The 27087-nt window shown below is 55.0% G+C and overlaps 2 protein-coding genes across 7 annotated transcripts in view; one reads left to right on the forward strand and one right to left on the reverse strand.

The window, feature by feature from the left end:
• The first annotated feature begins 140 nt into the window (after window positions 1-140).
• On the forward strand, window positions 141-20575 carry Slc66a1 (solute carrier family 66 member 1). 4 transcript variants are annotated; one of them, XM_042688744.1, is made up of 8 exons: window positions 141-211; window positions 4226-4466; window positions 11062-11191; window positions 14088-14175; window positions 14689-14885; window positions 14964-15056; window positions 15679-15864; window positions 17952-20575. In XM_042688744.1, the coding sequence occupies exons 2-8, from the start codon at window positions 4303-4305 to the stop codon at window positions 18021-18023; spliced, it is 930 nt and encodes a 309-aa protein (XP_042544678.1). In that variant the 5' UTR covers window positions 141-211; window positions 4226-4302; the 3' UTR covers window positions 18024-20575. The 4 variants fall into 4 exon arrangements, with proteins under 4 accessions (XP_042544678.1, XP_042544682.1, XP_042544680.1 ...); XM_042688748.1 differs by having other exon boundaries at window positions 14689-14867; XM_042688746.1 differs by lacking the exon at window positions 141-211 and adding an exon at window positions 915-962.
• A 2555-nt stretch (window positions 20576-23130) lies between these two features.
• Capzb (capping actin protein of muscle Z-line subunit beta) overlaps window positions 23131-27087 on the reverse strand; it is a 122942-nt gene continuing 118985 nt past the window's right edge. For 2 of the 3 annotated variants that reach the window (XM_042688637.1, XM_042688636.1), the window contains exons 7-9: window positions 26920-26985; window positions 26219-26295; window positions 23131-23589 (exon numbers count right to left, since the gene is read on the reverse strand). In XM_042688637.1, coding sequence (XP_042544571.1) covers window positions 23502-23589; window positions 26219-26295; window positions 26920-26985 — 231 coding nt within the window. In that variant the 3' untranslated portion in view covers window positions 23131-23501. Of the gene's footprint in view, window positions 23590-25008; window positions 25127-26218; window positions 26296-26919; window positions 26986-27087 lie in introns of those variants that run through there. The other variant, XM_042688639.1, reaches the window with a different exon arrangement.

The raw sequence follows: 27087 nt of genomic DNA on the forward strand, positions 1-27087 counted from the left end.
GGGAGGTAAGGGAGTGAGGTCAAAGAACAAAGCACCGCCCGGCGCACACGTGCTGGGATTTTGGCCACGCCTCCAGGGGCCGTCTGCGAAGTACGCGGCGCGGGAGGCGGAGCCCAGCGGCTCCAGGGGCGGGGCCCCCGGCTGAGCTTGGTCAGCTGACCGCGGCGGGGGACTAAACCCTGGAGCGCGGTTCGCCGAGGGTCTTGGCGCGGTGAGCATGCTGGGTGCTAGTGGGAGACCCAGGGCTGGTGGGGGGGTCGGGGCTGCTGGCGCCTTCCACCACGTCTTTCCTGTGCCTGCCTCCTGTACCTCCTGCACTGTCCGGCGACCCAAGTCCCCTCCCGTGGCGCGAGATCGTGGGGCGCCTTGGCCGGGGTCGGAGAGCCCTCGGGGTCCCGGGTGGGGGCGGCCCGCACGGCCTTCCGGGCCGGCCTGTCCAGGGCTTGGGACCCGGGTCCTCCGTGCACCGGCCGGTCCCAGACCACGAGCCCCTCCCTGGTCTTCCGCGGGCTTTGTTTTCTTCCGGCCTCGCCGCGCCGGCCCCGCGGCTGCCCTGTCATTACCCGTCCCCGAGGGCGGCCCGCGCCGGGCTGAGTCACCGGAGCGAAGGCCTGGGAGGGTGGGTGCCCCCGCCCGGACGCGCCCCGGCTCTGCAAGGAGCGACCCCCTGATGACCGGCTCCAGTGCCAGGCTTCGAGCAGGCTTCCCAGTGTGTGCCGAGGGTGGGGCCTGCCCGACGCGGGTACGGCCTGCGTCCGGGGTCCCGGCCAGTCAGCACCTAGCTGAAGGCCGCTGTGTGTTCGGGACCCTGGAGGGCCCCTGTCGTCCCTGAATCTCTGGAGTGGCCTGTAATCATTTAGGTAGGTGATCTCATGTAACTGCAGTCAAGCCTTCGAGGTGAGGAGCAGAACGCCGAGGCTTCCTGACCTGCTCAGAGCACCAGACGAACTGGCTGCAGGCAGGTTAGCTTGTCTCCTCAGCCCTAGGCCCTGTGAATTACGAGTTTCCTTGTCTTCTCTTCTCTTTTCCTTTCCCTTCTTTTTTCCTTTGGTTGGTTTGCCTTTTTTCTTTCTCTCTTTGCTTCCTTCTTGCTTCGTCTGTTTTGCCCTCCACTCCATTTTTTTCTTTTTCTTTTCTTTTTGTTGATTGTAGGGCTTGAACTGAGGACCTGGGCACTGTCCCTGAGCCTCTCTGTGTTCAAGGCTAGCACTCTACGACTTGAGCCACAGCACCAGGTAGGGTTTTTGAGTGGTTGATTGGAGGTAAGAGTCTCACAGGGACTTTTCTGCCTGGGTTGGCTTCCAGCCATGATCTTTAGATCTCAGCCTCCTGAGTAGCTAGGATTACAGGTGTGAGCCACTGGCATCCAGCTCCTCCAACATTTTCTAAACCTTTATTGTGCAGCTGATGTACCTAGAGCCCTACGATTGGAAGTGTACAACAAGGGGAAGGGGGAGAGGAGAAGAGCATGTTTAAAGAACAGTGGAAGCTGAGGTCTTTGGTAGCTTTCTCCAGGTGTAGGACCCAGAGGAGGGGAGGGGGCAGCAGGTTCTGTCCAGCTGACGCTTATAAGATCCCTGGGAGAGGGCAAATTAGAACTGGGTCATAGTATCTTTTTACCAGGCCTGGACATGACTCTGAAGACCTGGAACAGGAGATCAGGTTAGGAAGGCACTCAAGGAATTTGGACTTGAGCCTGTTGATCCAGGTGGTCTGGTTGTGTGGGAAGCACTCCAAGTGAAGCCAAGGAGCTGGATGTGGCCAGGAAGGCACTGGCCACCCAAAATTCTTTAAGAGGCCAGGAGAACTGCTTAAACTTAGAATCCCTTCTGTTTCCTTCCCTCGCTAACCTGACAAGGAAGGGGTGAGTGATTGACCATCCTTTGATAGTCAAGGTATTGGCTCTCATCTTCAAAACAGCCACTACCATGGAGGTCAGACACTGGGCTAAGAGCTTTATTTATTTATTTTTTTAAGTGCCTATCCTGGGGTTTGAACTCAGGGTCTGGAAACTGTCTCCAAGAGCTTTTTTTTTTCTTTCAAGGCTAGCACTTTACCAACAGAACTATAGCTCCACTTCCTGCCTTTTGGTGGTTAATTGGAGATAAGAGTCTCAAGGACCTTCCTGCCCAGGCTGGCTCCAAACCTTGATCCTCAGATCTCAGCCCCTTGAGTAGCTAGGATTATAGAGCCACCAGCGCCCAGCTAAGACCTTTATTATATGTGTTTCCCTAGGAAGAAGTATCATTAGTTCCCTTTTATTGACAGACTCTGGCAGGCCATCTCCCTTGCCCAAGGCGACTCAGCCTCAAATGGGGACAGTGTTCTTCACCTTGCTGGTGCTCCATGGCAGGGACAGTGCATGGACACGTGAAGACCTGCAGTGGCTTGCCCAGAGTCTAGAAGTAGGAGGTTCAATTAGGGGGTGGCTGCAGAACAACAAAGGGCTTGGTGAACTATGGTTCTACCTGGGTTGTCTGCAAATTGGTTGGGTGCACGCCCCATACCAGCCCCACACCAACTGTGCTGACAGTCATCCGGGGTTCCAGGAGGAGCTGGATGTGGCCTAAGTCGTCCAAGAAGGGCCTTTGAATGCCCTGTGCTGAGCCCTGGAGATTCTGCAGTGAGCTGGGCATACAGTGAGTGACCTGAGGTGCCCAGCTCCAGGGCCCCCGTGCCTCACGTTAGGGCTGAGCACCTCAGCTCCCTATCCCTTCAAAGCAACCAGGAAGCCTCCTCTCTCTCCCTCAAGGCTGCCGCTTCAGCACTTCCATGGCTCCAGCCAGGGCATGGCTTTGTGAGGAGCTCAGCCCTCCTCCCCACCCCCAGGCACAAGTGGGGAACTAAGTGGCTGGAGCAAGACCTCGCCTGACTCAGGAAAACCCCTGTTAGTGCGGGGAGTAAAGGGGAAGCCAGCTTTGTGCTTGGCCAGAAGCTAGGCAGTCATGCCAGACCCAGGGAGGCTCTGCACCCCAGTGACAGAAGTACCTAAGGCTGTGGGCATGGCAGCTCTGTGTGTGTGTGGCGGCTCTGTGGGGGGGGGGGGTAGGAGGTGGGGCTTGCAGCTCCTTCCTGGGCATGACTTTGGCTTCCTGGCGAGGTCCTAGCAGATCATTTCCCTGCTCTAGCCTCAGGTTCCTCTGGCATCTCTCTAGAGTCTCTGCTTCACAGCGTCCAGGGGAGGATGGTGCATGTGAATGCATTCCAGGGGCTTGGTGCAGAGCTGGGCAGGGGGTAGCGATTCTCAGGAACTGAGATGGCACTAGCCCAGCTCCGTGTTCTCAGCTCTAGGTGGTCACTCAGGCAGTGACACTGCCGTCCTCCGTCTAGTATAAGAGGATCCTCTGACTAGGAAGGTGGTTCTGGACTCTTTGCTAAAGACATTCCACCTGCTTTGTGAGCTCTTGAAGGACTACTGGATCCAGAATCTGAACTAGGCAGCCCTGGGAATCATCGCCCTTCATTCTGACTTAACTGCCGGGAAGTCCTCCTTCCAGTGAGGGCCTCCCAGAGTAACTCAACACGAACAGCAGCCATAAAATGGAATCAAGCCAGACACTCAGGATTTAGAACAAAAGATGACTTTTGACACCCATGCACTGGTGACTCACACCTGTTCTTCCTAACTATCCAGGAGGCTGAGATCTGAGGATCACAGTTTGAAGCCAGCCTAAGTAGGAAGGACTGTGAGACTCCTATCAACAGTTAACCTCCAAAAGCCAGAAGTGGAGCTGTGGCTCAAGTGTTAGAGCACTAGTCTTGAGCACAAAAGCCCAGGGACAGTGCCCAGGCCCTGAGTTCAAGTTCTAGGACTGGTACATGCACACACACACACACACACACACACACACACACACACACACACACACACACGATGACTTTGAGGGCTAATCCCATTATTCACTTAACTCACCCAGCAGCTACATGAGGGATGGTTCAGGTGACCAGGCCCAGGCACTGAGAGGCTGAATGCTGGCCCAAAGTCAAGCAGTAACCAGTGGGAAAGCTGAATGTCCCTGACCCTACGGTTGGCACAGTGCTCATTTGGTCTGTGTATCTGGAAGCTGATTGGGTCTCTGTGGGCGAGGACTATGACTTTCTCCTTGTCCAGTCCAGTAGCCAGGCCAGGGCCAGGTGATCAGGCTGAGCTGAGCTCAGGTCAGAATGACTGTGGGTAAGAACTGGACCTCCTAAAGCTGAAGGCCTCCTTTCTTTCTCTCTGTAGAAGGAACCCTCACCTGGCTCGGTACACCAGCACCTCCCTCCCACACGGTCCTGGGCTGGGAAGCTCCCTCTGCAGCCATGGTCTGGAAGAAACTGGGGCCCGGCAACTTCTCCAGATGTCCCAATGGCTCTAGCCTGTGGATCTGGGATGTATTTGGCGAATGTGCCCAGGATGGCTGGGATCAGGCCAGTGTGTTCCTGGGCTTGGTCTCCATCCTCTGTTTTGCTGCCTCTACTTTCCCGTGAGTATCCCTGGGTGGCAGGAGCAGGGAGGGCAGCAGGGTGGTGGCAGAGGCTCCAGGAGGGGCCACATGACTGGTCATAGGCTCCAGGCCAGTGGACTTCCTCCTCCCCAGCCCCCAGCTAGAAGTCCCTGACTTCCGGCCCACTCAAGGAGGGGCTGTGTGGAGCTCAGCACAAGCTAAATCATAACATCTGCTACAGTCAAGTGCCCACTATGTCCCTGGCTTGGGACTACATGCCAGGCATACTTGTACCTTCTTGGTTCCTCACCTCAGCCACCCTGAGAAACAGAGCCGGTTCCTTTCCCTGCTTGGCAGATGAGACTGAAATCCAGAGAGGTTAAATAACTTGCTCTGGCAGGGCACTGATGGCTCACACCTGTCATCCTAGCTACTCAGGAGGCTGAGATCTGAGGATCGCAGTTCAAAGCTAGTCCAGATAGGAGAGTCCATGAGACTCGTATTTCGAATTAACCAAGAAAAAACGAAGTAGAGCTGTGGCTCAAAGTGTAAGGCACTAACCTTAAGCGGAAAATGCTCCCAGGCCCTGAGTTCAAGCCCCATGACCAACAAAAGGAAACCTTGCTGTGGCTTGCACGGGCTGTAAGGAAGAAGGTGGAGGAGTGAGAGGGCAGATGTGTCAAACATGGCTTCCGTTCTCAGAAAGGGAGGATAGTCCAGGGCTGGAGGCCAGTGGATATGAAACAATGTGGCCACTGCAGTGTGGCACACAGCGTCTACACTCAGCTCCGCCACCTACGGGCTGTGACCTGGGCAAGTCACTTCACTGCTTTGTGCCTCAGTTTCCTCATCTGTAAATACTGCTCCATCCAGAGCTGCTGTGAGGAGAGCAGGAAGGAAGGGGTAAAAAGAACCTGGTTTTGCACTATGTGTGTAAGAGCCTGCACTGCCAGTGCTGAGGTTTTGTTCTGTGAAACGGGGACAAGATACGGTCACAAAGGCCCTGGAGCTGTGGGCTGGGGCCCAGACCTCCCCAGCACGTGTGTGAGAGGGTGCAGCCGCTGTGTCACTGGACCAGACCGCCGTGTATGTGGGGTGTGTGTGTGTGTGTAGGTGTGTGTAGGTGTGTGTAGGTGTGGGTGTATGAGAGAGAGAGAGAGAGAGAGGTCAGCCCTGTCACCCAGTCTGTTTTCCATTGTTCAGAGTGTGTTCCAAGGCTGCTCAGTGGGAGAAACCGTCCATAGCAAGCAGGAGGTCCTGGATTCACTCTTCTACTGCGAGCCTCTCCAAAAACAACCCCTGAGTGTTCTTTGTCTTGAGAGATAAGGATCAGGGTTTAATCTTGGACTTGGCCCTTGGCTTAGGTTTTCACTTCTCTGGAGTATACAATATCTAGATCTAGAGGGTGAATTGAGAGATAAGTGAGAGATAATTTACTAAACCCAAGCTGTTCGACTTGGTGGTTTTAGTTTAACTACTGTTGTATAGTTGTCACTACAGTTAATTTTAGAACACTGTAATTGTCCCACAAAGAAACCTAGATACTGGTTCATGCCTATAATCCTAGATACTCAGGAGGCCCTCTAGATTCATCTCCAAAGAACCATCAGAAAACCAAAGTGATAGATCTCTACATTTGAGTAAAAGGATTCAGGGACAGTGCCCAGGCCCTGAGTTCAAGCCCCAGGCAAAAAAAGGAAAAAAAAAACCTGTGCTGTGATCAGTACCTCTAAATCTTGCAGTCCCTGGCAGCGGCCCATTTGTTTTCTCTGTTTATAAATTGGCCTATCCAGGAAATCATGATTCTTATAAATGGAATGTGTGGCTTCTTTTACTTAATATAATAAGATTCATACCAGGCTAGGCACTTGTGTCTCATACCTATAATCCTAGCTATTCAGGAGGCTGAGATCTGAGGATTATACTTTGAAGCTATTCTGAGGAGGAAAGCCCATGAGACTCTTATTTCCAATTAACCACCAAAAACAGCTAGAAGTGGAACTGTGGGTTAAGTGCCTTGAGCAAGAAGCTTAGGGACAGTACAGGGGTCTTGAGTTCAAGGCCCAGGACTAACACACACACACAGATTCATACATGTTGCAGTATGTGGTCGGATGCATTTGGAGTCCCCAACTACTTAGGCAATGAGGCAGGAGTTTGAGTCCAGCCTGGACAATAGTGAGACCCTGTCTCAAAAATACATTTCCTCCGTACTGTAGTACATATCAGTGCTTCAGTCCTTCCTATGGCTGAATAACGTTCTATTCTGTGTGTATACCATATTGAATCTTGTTTACCCATTTATCTATTGACATGTGACATTTTATGTTATGTGTACATTTATACACATGTGTTGGCGGAGGCTTAGGTTTTCACTTCTCTGGAGTATATATCTAGATCTAGAGGGTAAATTGGTTAAATGGGAATTGTTTATTTATTTGTGTGTTGCCAGTCCTGGGGCTCGAACTCAGGGCCTGGGCACTGTCCCTGAGCCTCTTTTGCTCAAGGCTAGTGCTGTACCACTGGAGCCATTGATCCACTTCTGGCTTTTCTTCTGGTCTGTTGGAGGTAAGAGTCTCATGGACTTTCTTGCACAGGCTGGCTTTGAGCCTTGAACCTCAGATCTCAGCCTCCTGCATGATTAAGATTCAGGTGTGAGCCATTGGAGCCCGGCTAAGACAATTTTTTTTGTTTTTGGGTCCAGTCGTGGGGCCTGAACTCTGGGCCTGGGTGCTGTCCCTCAGCTCTTCAGCTCAAGGCTAGCACTCTACCACTTGAGCCACAGCTCCACTTCTGGCTTTTTTTTTTTCTGCTTATGTGGTGCTGAGGAATCGAACCCAGGGCCTCAGGCATGCAAGGGAAGCGCTCTACCACTGAGCCACCTTCCCAGCCCTGAGACAATCTCTTCAACACATGGTGCCTGGCAGTAGCTCTCCACATGCAGAGAGCTTGGGCCCCCAACTCACAGCTAACACCTAAGTATGAGTTATACTGTGAGGCTCTTACAAGAAAAGATAATCAGCAAAACCCAGACTGAAAGTAGGGCTCAAGTGGTAGACTGCCTGCTAAGCAAGTTCAAGGCTGTGAGTTCAAGTCCCAGAACTGGCCCACAAAAAGGAAGAAAATTAAGAGAACCTACAAAATAACAGAAAAGATTCTGCAAGTCATATAGCTCTAAGAATGTGTCTAGAATACACAAAGAGCTGTCATGACTCAACTAAAAAAAAATTCCAAATGAAAGTGGACAGAAAGGAATACACATGGCCATAAGCCCATGAAACGCTGCTCAACTTCATGATTCACAGGAAAAGGGAAATTGCAAATCAAAACCACAAGAAGACAACTTTTCACACCCAAGAGAATGGCTATTTAAAAAAGGACAACTGACAGCAAGTTTTGGAGGGGACCAGGAGAAATGTGGCTTGTACACTGCTAGAGGATGGTAAAATGAAACGGTTGGCTGGGCGCCGGTGGCTCGCGCCTGTCATCCTAGCTACTCAGGAGGCTGAGATCTGAGGATCGTGGTTCAAAGCCAGCCTGGGCAGGAAAGTCTGAGAGACTCTTATCTCCAATAAACCACTAGAAACCGGAAGTGGTGCTGTGGCTCAAGTGGTAGAGCGCTCACCTTGAGCTGAAGAGCTGAGGGACAGCGCCCAAGCCCAGAGTTCAAGCCCTGCAACTGACCAAAAAAAAAAATATTATTTTTTTGTTGGTCTTGGGGTTTAAACTAGGGCCTGGGCACTGTCCTGGGCCTGGGCACTGTCCCGGACCTTTTTCATGAACTTTCCTGCTCAGGATGGCTTTGAACCTCAATCCTCAGATCTTAGCCTCCTGAGTAGCTAGGATTATAGATAGGGGTGAGCCACCAGCACCTGGCGAAATAAATAAATAAATAAATAATTTAAAGAAGGAAACAAAGACAAAAAAAAAAACAGAAAAAATGAGGACTACAGGAGGTGTGGCTTCAATGGTAGCCCACTTGGGTACTTAGTTTCAGGGTAGCAAGCCCAAGGCCCTGAGTTCAAATTCTAGTATCACACACATACACAGACACACACATGAAAATTAAACAACTCAGGGCTGGAAATGTGGCTTCCTGGTAGAGTACTTGCCTAGCATGCATGAAGCCCTGGGTTCAGTTCCTCAGTACCACATAAAAAGAAAAAGCTGGCACTGGGGGTCTCAGTATCAGCTCCCGAGCCTGTGCTGCGGCCCTGGCCAGTCAGTGTAGGAACCTTCTCAATAAAGTTGCTTCTTTATTAACAACTTCGTTGCGGTGGGCTGTGTCACTCCGGACGACTAGGTGGGTTTGCCTGCCTGAGTAAGGGTCTTCCTACTACAGTCATGAGATTTGAAGAAGGTTCTAGTACTAGGAGTGAATTTGATTAGTTTAAACTGGCAATTCTCAAAGTTAAGCTGTGTGGTAAGCTTGTAAAAATACAGTTTGGAATAGAAACAGAGTTTTGTTTTCTTACTGTAAAAAAGAAAATAGAAAAAGCTGGAAGTGGTGCTGTGGCTCAAGTGGTAGAGCACTTGCCTTGAGCAAAAGAAGCTCAGGGACAGTGCCCAGGCCCTGAGTTCAAGCCCCAGGGCAAGCAAAAAACAAACGAGGTGAAGAACAGCACCCATGCCTTGAGTTCACTACTGGACACACAAAAAAAGAAGAACTGACATTTCCCCTGTCCATGTCCCAGCACTGGGCCGGAGCCTCAAGTATTCGCTCTGAATCACCTTGCTCCAGGTGCCATGTTCGATGTGGGGTTGAAGAAGCCAGCAGGTCATTGTCCCATTCCTGCATGGGCCAATTAACCAGAGAGGGGTCAGAGGCTCGAGAGCCCCCAGTAATAGCAAAGGCAGCTGTCTACCCACTCTTCCCTAGGACTCGGGGTCCCCTGTGTGGGACAGGGTCGCCTCCTGCAGTTAGGAGGCCAGTCAAGTCAGATCATCTTAGAGGAGCCTGACCATGGTCTGTGGGTAAGCCTCACCCAGGGCCTGTGACATGCCAGGCCACTGCAGGTCACTGAGTTCAGAAGGTACAGACAGAGTTGCTGTGTATACAGAGAGGAAGAAGATACTTGGAGAGCCCAGATGGAGAAAGGCCCATGGGAGGAACTGGCGCCTGGGGTGTGGGAGATGAGGAAAGGTGTCTGGGCTGAGGAAGGGAAAGCAACCTGGGCAGGGGTGGGGTGGACTTTGGGGCATTGGAGGACCGGCATCTGAAGACACTGCTTTGAGGGGAAGCCTTGCGTGGAGGCTGAGAAGCAGGTGCATCGGGGTTGGACACACAGTAGAGGGGGACAGTTGTGCAAAGGGCCTGGGTGATGCATAGTGCTCTTGGTTTTAGGTTTGGGTAGTGGGTTGGCCTTTGGTCTCATCCCCCCTCATCCCCTACCTTCCCCTTCTCTCTCCCTCTCCCCCCCTCCCCGCCCTGTCTTTAGTGCTTGGGACTGAACACAGGCCTCACACTCCAACCACATGCTTTACCACTGTGCTACAACCTGGACCCCCCTCCCCGCTTTTTAAATCTTCCCTTCCCTTTTCCTCCTCCTAGCAGAGTTTTGCTATAGAGCCCAGGCTGGCCTTGAACTCATGATCTTCCAGCCTCAGCCTTCTGCGTGCTGTGTGTACTATCACACCCAACTCCATGACTTTTTTTTTTCCTTCAGTACTGAGGTTTGAACTCAAGGTGTTGTGCTTGCTAGACAGGTGCTCCGCTGCTGAGCTATGCCTGCAGCTGTTCCCTTCGTTTTGTGTTGGTGATTTTTGAGATGAGAGCTTGTTCCTTGCTTAGGCCTGGGCCTACTTTAGGCTTTCCATCATTGCTGGGAGTACAGATGCACTCCCCTGTGCACAGCTGTAGTTGGGAGGTGGGGGGGGGGGGTCTTATGAATTTTCCTACCTGGGCTGGCCTTGAGCTTGAGAGCCTGTTCCTCTCTGACTGCCAGGATCACAGGCCATGACCCTTAGTGTCTGGCTGCTTCATTTTTTTTTTCCTGTCATGGGGCTTGAACTCAGGGCCTGGACACTGTCTCTGAGCTCTTTTGCTAAAGGCTAGTGCTCTACGACTTGAGCCACAGCTCCAGTTTCAGATTTTTGGTGGTTAAGTGGAGATGAGTCTCATGGACTTTCCTGACCAGGCTGACTTTGAACCTCCATTCTCAGACCTCAGCCTCCTGAGTAGCTAGGATTACAGGCGTGAGCCACTGTGTCCTGACTGCCTCATGAACCTGCCCTCATCTCCTGCCCCCGGAAGCTGACCAGGCTGTGGCTGGGCCTTTCTCCTCACCTGACCTTGTCAGCTGTAGCAGGGCCAGGCCTCACAGCCACTGCTGCCACCACCCCTACCCCAACTCCTGACAACAGGAAGCCAGGAAACTTGATACAAAACTTCAGGACTCTCTGTCTACCCACATCCGAGCTATGCTGTGGGTCTCTGGAAAGATGCACAGCCATAGTACCCCCTGGATAGAAGGGGCACAGCAAGGCTGGAGAGTCTTCACGGGTAATGGGCTCCCAGATCATCCGCTGTCCATTATGGCACCTGTTCTATGGTTCTCCTCGGAGGAAGGTTCCCTTGTTGGGGGTGGCTTCACAGCCCCCAGACTCTGCTGTTCACTCTCTCTCTCTCCCACAGGCAGTACATCAAGGCCTGCAAGACTGGCAACATGGACCAGGCTCTGTCCTTGTGGTTCCTCCTGGGCTGGATTGGTGGAGACTCCTGCAACCTCATTGGCTCCTTCCTTGCAAACCAGCTGCCCCTGCAGGTGAGCAGCTCCCCAGGCTTTGGGGTAGTGGGGAGATGCTGCAGGCCAGTGGACAGCCATAACAGGCCTTCGGGGCAGCCAGTAGGAGACACTAGACTCCAGATCCCTCTCCTGTCCTTCTGTCTGCTGGGACCCCACACTTCCAGAGCCTTCTGCCTGCCACATTGTGTGACACTAGGCAAATCACTATCCCCTGTCCAGCCTGTTTCTCCCCTATAGTATGAGTGCATCAGCCCATTGTGTTTTTTGGCTTCGAAGGGGGCTTAAGCGTACGTTTTCCGGGCATGGGGCCCTGCAGGAGGAAATGAAATGAGTCTTTCCCTCCGATCCCCAGTGGCCTTGTTCTCCTGTAACCAGGCAGAGCTAGGAGTCAGCCAGGAAGGCCCTGTCCCCCGTGAGGTGGAAAGTCCTGCCTGCTTGTGTGTTAGGCTACCGGAGCCATCACGGAGCCCATCATGGACCCATTTCATCCTGACTGGTGGCGGTAGCCGCAGATGCCTTGGCGCCTTCCCGGGCTGGACGCCTTGTCAGGCCACTTGTCCTGCGTGGCCCTCCTCCAGCCAGCTAGGAAGCGGGACCCGTCCACACCAGGGGAGAAGCCACTCAGCGTGTGCAAGGACAGGTGGTGCAGGCCACTGGGCTGGTCAGCCAGGACGTGGTCAGTACACGTGGTCAGGACGTGTGGTCAGGACGCGTGGTCAGGACTCGTGGTCAGGACGCGTGGTCAGGATGTGTGATCAGGACGTGGTCAGGACGCGTGGTCAGAACGTGGTCAGGATGTGGTCAGGACGCGTGGTCAGGATGTGTGATCAGGACGTGGTCAGGACGCGTGGTCAGAACGTGGTCAGGATGTGGTCAGGACGCGTGGTCAAGACGTGTGGTCAGGACGCATGGTCAGGACGCGTGGTCAGAACGCGTGGTCATAACGTGGTCAGGATGTGGTCAGGACGCGTGGTCAAGACGCGTGGTCAGGACGCGTGGTTAGGACGCGTGTCAGGACGCGTGGTCAGGACGTGTGGTCAGGACGCGTGGTCAGGACGTGTGGTCAGGACGCGTAGTCAGGACGCGTGGTCAGGACGCGGTCAGGACGCGGTCAGGACGCGGTCAGGACATGTGGTCAGGACATGTGGTCAGGATGTGGTCAGGACGCGTGGTCAGGATGTGGTCAGGACGCGTGGTCAGGACGCGTGATCAGGATGCGTGTCAGGATGTGGTCAGGACGTGTGGTCAGGATGCGTGGTCAGGACGCGTGGTCAGGACGTGGTCAGGACGCGAGGTCAGGACGTGTGGTCAGGACGCGTGGTCATGATGCGTGTCAGGATACGTGGTCAGGACGCGTGGTCAGGATGCGTGGTCAGGACGTGGTCAGGACGTGGTCAGGATGCGTGGTCAGGATGTGGTCAGGACGCGTAGTCAGGACGCGTGGTCAGGACGCGTGGTCAGGATGTGGTCAGGACGCGTGGTCAGGACGCGTGGTCAGGACGCGTGGTCAGGACGTGGTCAGGACGCGTGGTCAGGACGTGGTCAGGACGTGGTCAGGATGCGTGGTCAGGACGTGGTCAGGACACGTGGTCAGGATGTGGTCAGGATGTGTGGTCAGGACATGTGGTCAGGACATGTGGTCAGGATGTGGTCAGGACGCATGGTCATGATGTGGTCAGGATGCGTGGTCAGGATGTGTGATCAGGACGTGGTCAGGATGCGTGGTCAGGACGTGGTCAGGATGCATGGTCAGGGGATGTGGTCAGGACGTGGTCAGGACATGTGGTCAGGATGTGGTCAGGACGTGTGGTCAGGACATGTGGTCAGGACGCATGGTCATGATGTGGTCAGGATGCGTGGTCAGGATGTGTGATCAGGACGTGGTCAGGATGCGTGGTCAGGACGTGGTCAGGATGTGTGATCAGGACGTGGTCAGGATGTGGTCAGGATGCGTGGTCAGGACGTGGTCAGGATGTGTGATCAGGACATGGTCAGGACGTGTGGTCAGGGGATGTGGTCAGGATGTGGTCAGGACGTGTGGTCAGGACATGTGGTCAGGATGTGGTCAGGACGCATGGTCATGATGTGGTCAGGATGCGTGGTCAGGATGTGTGATCAGGACGTGGTCAGGATGCGTGGTCAGGACGTGGTCAGGATGTGTGGTCAGGACGTGGTCAGGATGCGTGGTCAGGACGTGGTCAGGATGCGTGGTCAGGACGTGGTCAGGATGCGTGGTCAGGATGTGTGATCAGGACGTGGTCAGGACGTGGTCAGGATGCGTGGTCAGGACGTGGTCAGGACGCATGGTCATGATGTGGTCAGGATGCGTGGTCAGGGGATGTGGTCAGGACACGTGGTCAGGACGTGTGGTCACGACACGTGGTCAGGATGTGGTCAGTATGTGTGGTCAGGGGATGTGGTCAGGACACGTCAGGACGTGTGGTCAGGACGTGTGGTCACGACGCGTGGTCAGGATGTGGTCAGTATGTGTGGTCAGGACATGTCACAACGCGTGGTCAGGACGTGGTCAGGGGATGTGGTCAGGATGCATGGTCAGGATGTGTGGTCAGGACGTGGTCAGGGGATGTGGTCAGGACATGATCAGGATGCAGTCAGGACTGGTCAGGTTGCGGTCAGGATGTGTGGTCCTGGACTAGGCCAGGGACAGTAGCCAGCACCCAGGTCTCTTTTTTTTTTTGTTGGTGGTGGTAGGGCCTGAACTCTGGGCCTGGGCGCTGTCCCTCAGCTCTTCAGCTCAAGGCTAGCACTCTACCACTTGAGCCACAGCGCTGCTTCTGGCTTTTTTTCTTTTTGCTTATGTGGTGCTGAGGAATGGAACCCAGGACCTCATGCATGCAAGGCGAGCGCTCTACCACTGAGCCACCTTCCCAGCCCAGGCCTCCTTTTCTTGCAGACCTACACGGCTGTGTATTACGTCCTGGCCGATCTGGTGATGTTGACCTTGTACTTCCATTACAAGTTCAAGAAACGCCCCTCTCTGTGTGAGTAGGGGGCCGCCCTGGGTGGGACTCTCTGCTGGCAGTTGGGGCAAGGGGAGCCTAAATCTTGGGAGGAAGCAAGTTTCCCACCTGGGTGGTAAAACAAACCTTGGGCCTTGAGGGCAGTGAGTACATCCCAGTTCAGACCACCAGGGGGCTCCACTCACTATGCTCTCCTCCTCTGTGTCTGACCCTGGGCTTGGAGCTGGAGAAACAAGGCTGAGTCTCACAGGCTGCCTCCGCCCTCCAGAACTCGGGAACCTCAAGAGGGAATTGAGTCAGCATTTCTGGCTTTGGAACCTCCATCTTGACCCTGCTGCCCAACAGTGATTCCACTTTGGCACCCTAGGAGAAGGGCACTGTTGTGTCCATTTTACAGATGACAGGATGGAAGCTCAGAGAGGTTGGATCACTTGTCCAAGGCCACATGGCAGCAGAGAAGTTAAAGCCTGGGACTCCAATCCCAGTCTACTGCCACTTAGATGCCAACTCTGTTTCTCTCCTGCCTCTGTCCAGTGTCTGTGCCCATCAATTCTGTGCTCCTGTTCATCATGGGGACAGTGTGTCTTGTGCCGCTGCTCAGCAGCCCGGGCCCTGTGGCTGTGCCCAGCAGAGTCTTCCAGGGGCGGACGCTCCTGTCTGTGGAGCTGGGCAGTAAGGGGAGGTGCGGCTCACCCCAAGGCCCTCCCTGCCAGGTCAGGTTCACGTTGGTGGTAAGTGGGGCGATCACGCAGGTGGGGGCCTCTCTGCGCCTGGCATTCCCGGCCCTGAGTGCCCTTCTGTCCCTCCAGCCCTTCACGAAGCAGGAGATCATTGGCTTCGTCATCGGCTCCATCTCCAGCGTGCTGTACCTGCTGTCCCGGCTGCCGCAGATCCGCACCAATGTGAGCCTTGAGCCTGCGTGGGGGGGGTGGGGAGGTGGGGGAGGGGGAGCCCTTCCACTCTGGCCCTCCAGGTTAAGGATGGCGTGCTGTGGGAGGTTCCTGCAGTAGCTCTGGACCCAAGCTGTTGGCTTGGGAAAGTCTATGCCACTGGGTGACAGTCCCTATTCTAGGAATGACCTGGTGGCGCCTGCCAGCCAGGCTCGGAGTCAGAGGTCAGAGGTTAGGTCAGGGCAGCTGAGGAGAAAGTGGAGAACGGGTGGGGTGTGCAGGGCACCAGGGGTCTGTGTGGAGAGCTTGCACGTGGGCCTGCAGGCTGCTGCTAGGAGAAGGGTTTGCGGTGGGGATGGGGAGCCGGGCCCTGGATGGGATTGGAGGGTGCCAGCCAGGTGACGGTACATATAACACTGCCAGTCACACACAGCGGTAACCGGAGTGATGAGAGCCTTTTGTGTGGGGGAGGGAGTCTCACTAGATCATCTAGCCCAGGTTAGCCCTGAACTCACTGTGTAGTCCAGGCCAGTTTCAAACTCTCGATCCTTTTGACTCAGCCCGCCCCGCCTCCCCGAGTGCCGAGGTCGCAGATGAGCGCTCTCCGTCTCTGACCACACCCCTTCCCCCCCAGTTCATACGCAAGTCCACCCAGGGGATCTCATACTTGCTGTTCGCGTTGGTGATGCTGGGGAACACGCTGTACGGGCTGAGTGTGCTGCTCAAGAACCCCGAGGTGGGGGAGAGTGAGGGCAGCTACCTGCTGCACCACCTGCCCTGGCTCGTGGGCAGCCTGGGCGTGCTGCTGCTCGACACCATCGTATCCTCCAAGGTGGGCCACGCGGACCAGCACATGGGCAGCCTCTGCCTGTAGACGCTTCAGTGTCCATCTACTCATCCAGCCTCTCATCCATCCATCCATCCATCCATCTAGCCACCCACCCACCCACCCATCCATCCATCCATCCATCCATCCATCCACCCATCCACCCACCCATCCATCCATTTATCCATCCATCCATCCACCCACCCACCCACCCATCCACCCACCCACCCACCCATCCATCCACCCACCCACCCATCCATCCACCCACCCACCCATCCATCCACCCATCCACCCACCCACCCACCCACCCACCTACCCATCCATCCACCCATCCATCCATCCATCCACCCATCCATCCACCCACCCACCCATCCATCCACCCATCTATCTGCCCACCCATCCATCATCACTCATCATCTAATCCATCTACACATGTATTCATCTATCTATCTACTAAACTTCTCATTTATCTATTCACTCCTCCCTCCCTCCCTCCCTCCATCCATCCATCCAACTTCCGACCCATTCACCATCCATTCATTTGCCTATCACTATCCACTCATCTAGCCAATTTCCCCATTTGTCCATCTACCTACCCATCCAACCTCCCACCCACTCATTCATCCATCCATCCATCCATCCATCCATCCACCCACCCACCCACCCATCCATCCACCCACCCACCCACCCATCCATCCACCCACCCACCCATCCATCCATCCATCCATCCATCCATCCATCCACCCACCCATCATCACCCATCATCTAATCCATCCACACATGTATTCATCTATCTACTAAACTTCCCATTTATCTACTCCTCCCTCCCTCCATCTCTCCATCCATCCACCCATCCATCCATCCATCCATCTGCCCACCCATCCATCCATCCTCACTCATCATCTAATCCATCCACACATGTATTCATCTATCTACTAATCTTCCCGTTTATCCACTCCTCCCTCCCTCCCTCCATCCATCCCTCCCTCCATCCATCCCTCCATCCATCCATCCAACTTCCGACCCATTCACCATCCATTCATTTGCCTATCACTATCCACTCATCCAGCCAACTTCCCATTTGTCCATCTACCTACCCATCCAACCTCCCACCCACTCATTCATCCATCCATTTATCTGTTCCTTTGCCCACCCACTCATCCAACCTCCCATCCATCTTATCTATTTAAGAGCATCCACTTCCTGTGTGCCAGGCACCAACTGGCGCCTTGGCTCATGCATCAGGGAGCTAGGCTGGATGCTCAGGCTTACCCGGGGGAGGCTGCCGGTCCAGCTGGGAGTCAGGATGCATGGGATGATCGGGAAGTTGCTTTATTGCAGTGGTACCAGGTGCTGTAGTGACAGCAAGAAGATAGCTCCCCGACTGTCCAGGTTTATAGGTTAAACAAAGGCTTCCACAAGTGTCTCTTAAAATGTAGCCTGAAGGAAAAGAAGTTAGGCAGGGGAGAGTTCCAGAAACAGCTTCTGCATAGGTCCTGAGGATGGGAGTTCATATGTCCAGGTCTCAAGAATGAAAGCTGGACCAGAGGAACACCCATGAGTGAATTAGAGTCAAAGAACTTTGGGTTCAAATCCTACCTTCACTGCTTCTTAGCTGTGTGATGTAGGGCTTGACTATCAACCTCTCTGTGCTTCTGTGTTTTCATCTGAGTTAACTGTCACTGTCTGACCAGGACTGACTCCAGCCTTGGTGTGTGAACTGCCCCAGGGTGACCCAGTACTCTATAAATGGTCACTTGGCACCCAAACAGGACCCTGTTCAGGTCTCATTTGTGAGAAAGCAAACCTGGCCCTTGCTGGAACGTTTGCCGAGACCGCCAGGTGCAGCAAGCGGAAGGTTTAAGCGGTGGTGGCCTTGGTGGCAGACAGGACAGGGTGAAGGAAGCTGCCTGAGCACCCTTAGGGTGGAGGACAGCAAGAACGAGGCTGGGAGGTGAAGGCTGGCCCCCCGCCAGTGGAGGGTGGGGAGACAGAGGGTGGGGAGCTGCCCCCCCCCCCCGGCTCTGCTGTGGGGAAGGCCCAGCCCTGTCTGCTTCGTGTGGCCTTGACCTGCCCCTCAGATCTCCATCCAGTTCCTGGTGTACAGGAACCGCCCCACCTCGCCAGAGCACGAGCCCCTCCTCCACAGCTGAGCCCTGGACAGACGGACAGACGGCAGGGACCTCCCGACCCAGCTGCCCCCTGCCAAGCCCCAGTCCTTCCGGACCTTCCCGACGGACTCAGCCTTCCAGACGCAGGATGGCCTCCACAGACAAGCCTCCCCAGGGAGCCTGGCCGGACCCAAGGCGCCCTTTCCGCTACCTCATTCCACCCGCACGTCCTGGGGGCGGGCCATGGGCCCCCTCCCCCACACAGCCATTGACTCCACACCGACTAGTAAACGGCACTCCCCGGCCCGGAGCCTGCGTCTGCTGCTCCTTCCTGGGGTACTGGCCTCTGGGCTTCTGGTGGGACACGGTGGCTGGCAGGGACCAGGCCGAGCCCAGATCAGCCTCCGGGGCCCGTGGTTTCTTTGGCTGAGTGTGTTCTCTCTGGCCGTGGGGACGCAACCCTGCTTCAGGGCAGGTCAGGAGCAGCAGGTGGACACGTCTTGGCCCACGCTGGCCATTAGCTCATCGCCTGTGGGTGGACAATGTGAGGGTCATGCATCCCTCTGGAGGATTAACTGGGAGGGCCGCCAGGCTAGCGGGGACGTGGGTTCCCTGGAGGTGGTGCCAGGAGGTGCCAGAGGAAGGAGGTGGGCGGGGCTTGGCCCTGAGCTGGGCCTTCTGGGCCCCAGCTTCTCTGCTCTCCTGACCCTGTTCTGTCCGGTCGCCAGCCTGCGCGTGTCTGCCAGCAGAGGGGCCACCTGCTGGCCTGGTCCCAACTCTGCCCACCTCCCTGCACGATCAGAAGCCAGGCCTGTCTCCTGCCCTCAGAAAACATCTAGATGAGCGCTCCGAAGCCCAATCTTCCCCAGCCTTCCAGGCTTGGACTGGAGTCATGTGTGGGGGCGGGGCTGGTGGACCCCGCTGGCTGCCCCAGCCCTTGGCACTCGGCCCAGGAGGGCCTGGGCACAGGCGTCCTCAGCCTGCTCATCCCGTGGGACCACGTGTGGCCTCCAAACAGCATGCTGATTAAATGAGATGTGAGTATAGACTTAAGCCCTGCCTGGCACGTGGCCCACGGGTAGTCTGTCCATCCCACCTGAAGCGGCTGTGGTGTGGTCACAGCGGCATCTCTGGTGTCTTTCCCTTTTCTCTCTGGCCCACCTCTCTCGGTGCGGCCTAAGGAGTGGATGCTTCACTTTCAGGTTTAGGCTCAACTGCAGAAACAACTGTACACCTGAGGCCCTTGGGGGGGGGGGGGCTGGTCAGCCTAGGTGGCTCCAAAGGTGCATGTCACGGTGGGTTATATGTAAGCATTTGAGACATGCAATCCAGGCTGGTCTCAAATGCATCCTCCTGCCTCCGAATCCCAAATGCTGGGATTCCAGGTATGTGCTTCCATGCTCACCTGCAGTATGTTAACTGTGGAATGAGGTGTCCCATATAAAAAGCCTTGCTCAGGGTCTTGCCTGCCACCCAGCAGATAGAGGCTTTGCCTCTCCGAAGTCCCAGGGATAGAGAGAGTGTGGGGCAGGAGAAGCTGGCTGCCAGGTACCATCTCCACATGTCTGCAAACTGTCAGGCCCTCCCAGGACAACTTTCAGTTCCCTCCTTCTCCAGAAGGGGGCGCAGCAGCTCGCCCGTGGTACTTTTGCCTTCCCCTAGAGGCCCAAGGTCTGGAGGTCATCATGGCCATGTCTGTGGTCCTGGCAAGCTATAGCTTTCTGCCAGACATTCTCCCATCCCACCTGGCCTTCACAGGAGCTGAGGGGTGGGACCTGAGCTCTTGGGAAGCAGCTTGGTGCCAGCCCCATGGCTAAGTACTGATCTAGCTCTGCCGGAGCCAGTCCCGAGGACACAGTCGCCTCTCCTGCCCACACTCTGAACCTCGCCACTGGACCAAGACCAGCTCTCACGATCAGCACTGTATCCCCAGCAGAGTAGGCAATGCCTGAGGCATCGAAGGATTCTGGCTTCAGTGAAGGAGACAGGCAGATCTTCCCCCCCTCCCCCCAGGACAACTGCTTTATGTGGGTGAAATGCATGGTAGATAAATGATAGCAAATCGGCTATTATTAAAATCTGAGTGGGAAGGTAGGGGGAGTGAGGATATAATTCCATCTTGCCACATTTGTGAGTCTTTACCTTGGACTCAGAAACTACCAGTCAGCAACCAGAAAGATTTCATTGACAGCTGGGAGGGTGACACCACCTACTTTTTCTAAGGATCCTTTCCTGAAAACTTACCCCGAGTTGGAAACACTCAGTGAGGCCGATTACCTGATGCAATATTTTATATGCTAGAGACAGTCAACCGCCATGGTTGTGTTTCAGAAATGTCACATCTTTACAATTTGTACTGAAGCGATACAAATTATAACCAATTTATAAAATGAGAGAAAGACTTAATAGCTCATCTATTCTCCCAAGAGGCACAGTGAAAATGTGTAACAAGATCAAGTGTAGTGGATCTTAACTGTACTCCTAGCATTCTGGAGGCTAAGGTAGGACTAAACTCGGGAATTTGAAGCTAGTCTGGACTACAGAGACCCCATCTGATGAAAACTGAAATAAAGCGAAATGTCTAACAGTTCTTACTCAAAATCTCTGTAACTGAGTGGTTTTCACTTTGTTTTGTGCTAGTCCTGAGGCTTGAACTCAGAGCCTCTCCTTCACCTTTTTTGTTCAAGGTTGTACTCTACCACTTAAACTAGGCCCATCTGGCTTTTTGCTGGTTAACTGCAGACAGTCCCACATACTTTCCTGCTTGGGCTAGCTTCAGATCACAATCCTCAAATTGCAGATGCTTGAGTAGCTAGGATTAGAGGCATGAGCCACCAGCACCTGGCTGGGTGATTAAAAAAAAAAAAAAAGTAACTGCTGGGCACCGGTGGCTCACACCTGTAATCCTAGCTACTCAGGAGGCTGAGATCTGAGGATTGTGGTTCAAAGATAGCCCAAGCAGGAAAGTCCATGAGACTATTATCTCTAGTTAACCACTAGAAAACCACAAATGGAGCGGTGGCTCCAAGTGGTAGAGTACTAGCCTTGAGCACAAAAGCTGAGGGACAGCACCTGAGCTCTGAGTTCAAGCCCCATGACTGACAAAAAATTACATATATATATATGTATAAAAACAATGTATACAAATTATATCCAAACTATAAAACAAGAAAAAACAGAACTATTTAATAGACCACCTACTCTCCCAAGAGGCACAAAGTAAAATCTGCAACAAGGTCAAGTATGGCAGCTCTTTCCTGTAGTCCTAGTATTCTAGAGACTGAGACAGGAAAAAGCCCAGGAATTTAAAGCTAGTCTGGACTACAGAGATCCCATCTCACTAAAAAAAAAAAAAAAAAGGAAAGAAAGCAAAATGAGTAATAGTTCTTACTTAGTATCTCCACAGCTGTTTTGTTTTGGTGCTGGGACTGGGGCTTGAACTCAAGAGCCTGGCACCTTTTTTGCTCAAGGCTGTTGCTCTACCATTTAAACCAGGTCTTAGAAAAACAATCTCAGACTTTCCCACCTGGGCTGGTTTCAGACTGCAACTCTCAGACCTCAAGTCTCGCGAGTAGCCAGGAGCGCATGAAGCGCATTAAGTGGTTTTTTTAGTAGACACAATATGACAGTACGTGGTGAAGCTCATGTGCTCCACCTTACCTGTGGCAGAATTTGAATGCACCTTTAGCATATACACTACTTAGCTTACAATATTTACACAACTGACAACGAACGTTCTGTGGCATGAGGCAGATAGCTGCAGAGGCAGGGGTGTTGCTCAGTGCTGGCAGTGCAGGCTTGTTGTGAGTTCACACCACAGCCTCTCTCAGAATCCAGAAGTGGGCACCAGGAACCGGCTGGACACAACAGCAGCGTCCAGGGCTGGTCGGGTGAGTCCAGGCAGGCACCTCTGTTGGGGCCGCCTGCCCAAGGACCAGTCACCTCTTTGGCTTGCGTGGGTGCGGTGGCAGCCGCGGAACCCAGCGAAAGCACTCAGGACAGGGCTGTTTTCCCTCGTCTCTGCCAGGAGCACTGTGGGTATGGCTCAGGAAAAAGAGGTGTCAGAGCTGCACTGGAGCCTGGGCCGGCGTCTCTCGGGAGGGAGAGTGCCTCCTAGCGGAGACTAGCCCATGAAGAGTGGGGAAGGCCCTGCCACGCGGGAGAAACGACCTTGTGCACTGCAGGAAGGACGGTGGGACCAAAAGCGAAGACGCGCCTGGCACCGCAGATCATGCTGGGATCCCAGCAACTTGAAGGGTGAAGAGAAGAGGCCTGCGGTCTGAGGCAGTCCTGAGCAGAACGTGAGATCCTCACTGAGAAATAACTGCAGCGCGCAGGGGTTTTGTGTGTGGCTCAAGTGGTAGCGTGCTTGCTGTGCTGGTTAGAAACCACAGCACCGCACACACCATTATTACCTTCATCTGGCCAGGGCTGTGGCCTTCCCCTCTTTTCAGTGAGGGTTGCTGTCCCACCTAGGACCGTGGGAAAGCCTGGAGGGGAAGGGTTTGCCTCGTGGCGGGTGGCGATGCCTGCAGCCGCGGGGCACGAAGGAAGTCTTCACCAGGGCCGACTGCAGCCCTGGCCGTGGGCGCAGCTCCCCCGCGGCTGCGGCCAGGTGTGCGGGCGCAGGGAGAGCAGGTGATGGGGGAGGGGTCCCATCTCCGCGGGCGCCTTGGTCACGCCGCGTGGGCAGGGAGTGGCAGGAAAGCAAGAACTCGAGGCTGGCGCTGACTGCGTCCCGGTTTCTTTTATTTATTTATTTATTTTTGTTCTTTTTTTTCCTTTTTTTTTAAGTATGGAGGCTCAAGTATAAGATGTAGATTTTTTTTAAGCTTTACAAAAAAACAAAATAAAACAAACAAACAAAAAAAAAAAACTCCTTTTGCATTCCATAAAAATTGACAGAAAAGCACCTGGCCAAAAGAGCAGACGGTCGCCCGCCCCACGCCGCCCCGCCCCGCCGCAGCCTCCGAGCCGGGCCTCCGCACCGCGGTGCCGGGTGCCCGTGCTCCAGAGCGGCCCCTGCCCCAACCCCAAGCAACCCCCAAACACACGCGGAACCAGATTTCCAGTTTTCATCTTTCACACACCACAGTTATTTCATAAAATTTTTTTGTTTTACATTTTTTACACCAATGTAACAAAAAGGTGGGAGGGAGGGTGATGGTGTATTATGCCTGTAAATGGGGGGGGACCCAGGCGCACACACACGCACGCACGCATGCACACACACACACACACACACACACACACACACACACACGGGCTTTTATGGGGACATTGAGTTTCGGTAGCAAAACGTGGTGGGAAGCAGGCGCGGAGCCGGAGGAGGGGTCATGGGGTTTATTGTGGGGAGGGATGGCGCTGTGCGGCGGACGATGCAGTTGTTATGTGACCTGTCTGGGAGGAGGGGGGGGAGGGGAAGGGGAGGGGAGGGAGGAAGAAGGGAGCAGAAAACGAGTTTTCTAAGAAAGGAATCTAATGAGTGCATGGCGTGTCCGATTAGCGTGAAGCAGAGGTTTAGCATTGCTGCTTTCTCTTCAAAGCCTCCACCAGGTCGTTCTTCAGCGCTTCTTGTTTTGATTTGTCTGCAAATGTCTGCACAGACCTGTGGGGAGGGAGGAAGGTGCCTGAGAACAAGGAGAGGCGTGCCGGCACCAGCTGGCACCCACCTTGGAGGCCAGGCGGGTGCAGAGGGCTGAGTGGCACCTCGGCACCCGCCAGGCTGCAGGAGACCAGGCCATGGCAGCCACCAGGGGCGCCGCGGCTCAGGTGTGGGCATAAGCCATGCGGTGGAAGCACTACGCAGCCGAGGCCCCCGCCTGCTAGACCTTCAAGGGCCTGGCTCCTCATCACACAAGACCCGGCAGGCCTGCACCTGCGCACGCCAGGCCGCACGGCGCTGGGGACACACAGCAAAGCGGCTGGGCTTCCAGTGGGCAGCTCTGTCGGCTGCTCATCAGCCTGGACCCTAAAGGGGCAGCCCCTGCAGACAAGACCTGGAGTGGTGGGGAAGCACTTTCCACCACGCCAGGAGCAGAGATCGTGGACATACAGTATGTAAAACACAACACGCAGACAGCGCCTTCCCGCATGCCACCTCGCTCAACCTCACCAGCATCTCGGGAATCCTCATTATTCGTCAAACTTACCCAACATCGCTTAGCTGCGGATTTACTGAACTGTGGAAATCACATTTTAACAGACAGGCAGCAGAGGGGCAAAGAGGGGCCACAAGGCTCAAGCTTGATTCACATTGTAGAAGAGGAAGGAGCACAGGAAATGGGGGGGGGGGGGGGGAGTTCCATCTACCAAGTCCTGGTATGGAACAGACCCCATGCACCAGAAAAGGCGCCCCCTGCTGGCTGCCGGGGCTCAAGCCAGCACAAAGACCAGACGGGCTCGGGGCCTCAGTCCAGCGGCATGCTGACCCCAGGCAGGCCACTGCCAGTCCCCCCCCCCCCCCAGCTGTTAAAAAAGCAGGGATGCCGACTGCTTCCCTCCATCTGTATCTGTCACAAGCTCAAGTCATGGTTCCTGGCCACTGTCAATAAGCAAAGACTGTTTTCATTTCCACCCCCGTGGCCCGCACAGGACAGCTGCAGCTCGTTAGGGGAAAGGTGGTGCTGTTCTCCGCAGCATGGGCACTGCCTGGCCGAGGCCTGCAAGCCGAGCCGGGCCGGGCCGGGCCGGGCCGGGCCATCATGTGGCACAGGAGACAGGCACACACACACAAGCAACTACTCGGGGGGTGGGGTGGGGGATTGTTAGTGCCCTGGCCGGGGCTTCTTCAGAACAAAAGCCCAAACCAGGCATCATCTCACAGTGCCACGCACACACTCCACACACGTGACCCGTGTCTGTTACGTGGGGCTGAGGCTACACGTTAATGTGGCTGCTCCACCGGCCACGAGCAGGACGGGGTTAGTGGCGGTTTAAATGGGCACGCAGCAGCCTCCGGCTGGCCGAGCTGGTGGGTTGGTTGGTGAGTCCCGTTTAGTGGGGAGGCCTTGCGCCCCGCGGGCGGGGTACCTGGATCGGCTTAGTTATCAGGCTGGATGTAGACCTGGCGCTGGGTGAGCACCTGCGAGAGCTCCCTCTGCAGCTGCTTAAACTTGTGGTTGTCGGGGAGAGCATCAAGAGATCTACAGTGTTCAGAGGGAGGAGCGGGAGGAAGAGAGAACAGCGATGCACAGCCTGGCCGCCGAGGTGGAGGAAGTAGTCTACACGTGGAGGAAGTAGTCTACACGTGGAGGAAGTAGTCTACGCTGGCGTGGCCCTGGCTGTCAGGGATGCACACCCCATATCCCGGCCACTGGCGGGGGCTGAGGCCAGCCAGGCCGGGGGGTGGGGGGGAGAGGGGGGCAGAAGGTGGTACAGTTGCAACCCCAGACATAGGCCACCACAAGGCCCACAGGACCCTTGGCTGATGCAGGCCAGGGAGGGCTTGTGAAGGGGCTGCCCTGCCCCCGCCTTATTCTAAATGTGAAACCTGCCTCCTGGACCAATTCTCAAGCCAAGGCGACTCCCAGGGCTGTGCCTGCCTTTCTGGTCCTGTCCTGACATCTGGGCCAGGGAATGGGGTTCAGGCACAGCAGAACACCGGGGCTTGAACGGGGGAGCAGGCTGCAGGATGCTCGGTCGGCCCCAGCTTGGAACCTGTGGGCAGCGCCTCCTGGTCCGGGTGAGGGCTGCTGAGGCCTGGGGCTACCCAACTTGCAGGAGACAGGCCAGTGCTCCCGCTGACCCTCGGCTGCTTCTCCTACCAACTAGGTTTGGCCTCCTGTTCAGAACACCGTGGGCCTTCTTCACCCTCCAGCTTCTGCTTGGTGGCCATGCAGAGTCCAAAGCACAACATGGCCAGGTGGAGTTCGGGGCCCTGGGCACAGCCAACAACCATGGCAGAGGGCACAAAGTGGTGGTGGTGGGTCTCTACCTGTGCCAGATGCTGCTGCTCTGAAGCCTTGGTCAGCCAGAGGCTAGGTCGGGTTGGGGTAGGAAGAGTCTGCGGCTGGGCCTAACTAGCAGGGGGGTAAACCAGAAGCTGCCGAGGTGAGTGAGCGAAGGAACCTCAAACTACTGAGAATACAAACTGCAAATACTAAGTTCTAAACCTTGAAAACTTACGTGGAAATCCCCAGAGTGGGTATGTGAGGGACGAGGCTGAGGCACATGGACACAGAACCAGGATTCATAGACCTTTTTGATTCCAAAACTTCAACTTTTTGGTACATTACCTCAGCCCGTTGACAATATCCTTTGTTTTCCCAAAGTAGATCTCATTCAGTGTACTTCTGATTTTATTTTCCATGTCCTGGAAAGGGAGGTTGGTCAGCCAGGATGGCAAACAGGAATCCTAGGCCCCGCACCCCACTCGCCACCAGCTCACCCTGTGGTCCCCGCTGTGGCCACACGGGGGAGACACAGGACTGCTCCTCTGCCAGGACCCCATCTACAATTTGTGCTGAGCCTTTCCTGCTCTTAGGCATGAAGGAAGCCAACACCTAGGGACTGACAGCCAACTCTGACCACTACTGGGAGCTGGTCTAAACCACATCACCACCCCTCAGCCTGGCCATCAACTACGGGAACAATTCTGTGAAACCGGAGAACACTTCTCCGCTTCCAAACTGTGGCGACAGGCAAGGCCTTGAGCCCAACTCAAGCTGCTCCAAGGCACGCCCGTGTTCCAGGGATCTGCTTCCGGCCCAAGCTCCAGTCTGTTCACACCCAGTGGATTGAGGCAGACAGGATTTGGCTCTCGCTTCCCAGAACCAGGACAGAGTGCAGTCCTGGGGGCATGTGTGGGGCAGTGTGTATGGGGGGGGGGGGGGTGGCCCAGACTTGGGGGACCCCAAGCTGGGGTGGCAGGCACACGCTTCCCGGGCTGCAGAGGCACAGGTGTGAACCCCAGCCCTGAGTCCTGTCGCCCACTCACCTCTACCAGGCGCCCGATATTGGCTATGTGTGGGGAGCAGTCGCTTACAGTTTCATCTTTCTCCATCTGCAAAACCAAACCAAACCAAACCCAAGTCAGAGAAGGCAGCAGCTCCCGAGAACACGGCCTGACTGCGCGGCCACCTCTGTCCTTTGTGAATAGATGACG

The sequence above is a fragment of the Dipodomys spectabilis genome, unplaced genomic scaffold, assembly GCF_019054845.1.
Source record: "Dipodomys spectabilis isolate Male_0828 unplaced genomic scaffold, ASM1905484v1 ptg000118l, whole genome shotgun sequence".
Classification (NCBI taxonomy): Eukaryota; Metazoa; Chordata; class Mammalia; order Rodentia; family Heteromyidae; genus Dipodomys; species Dipodomys spectabilis.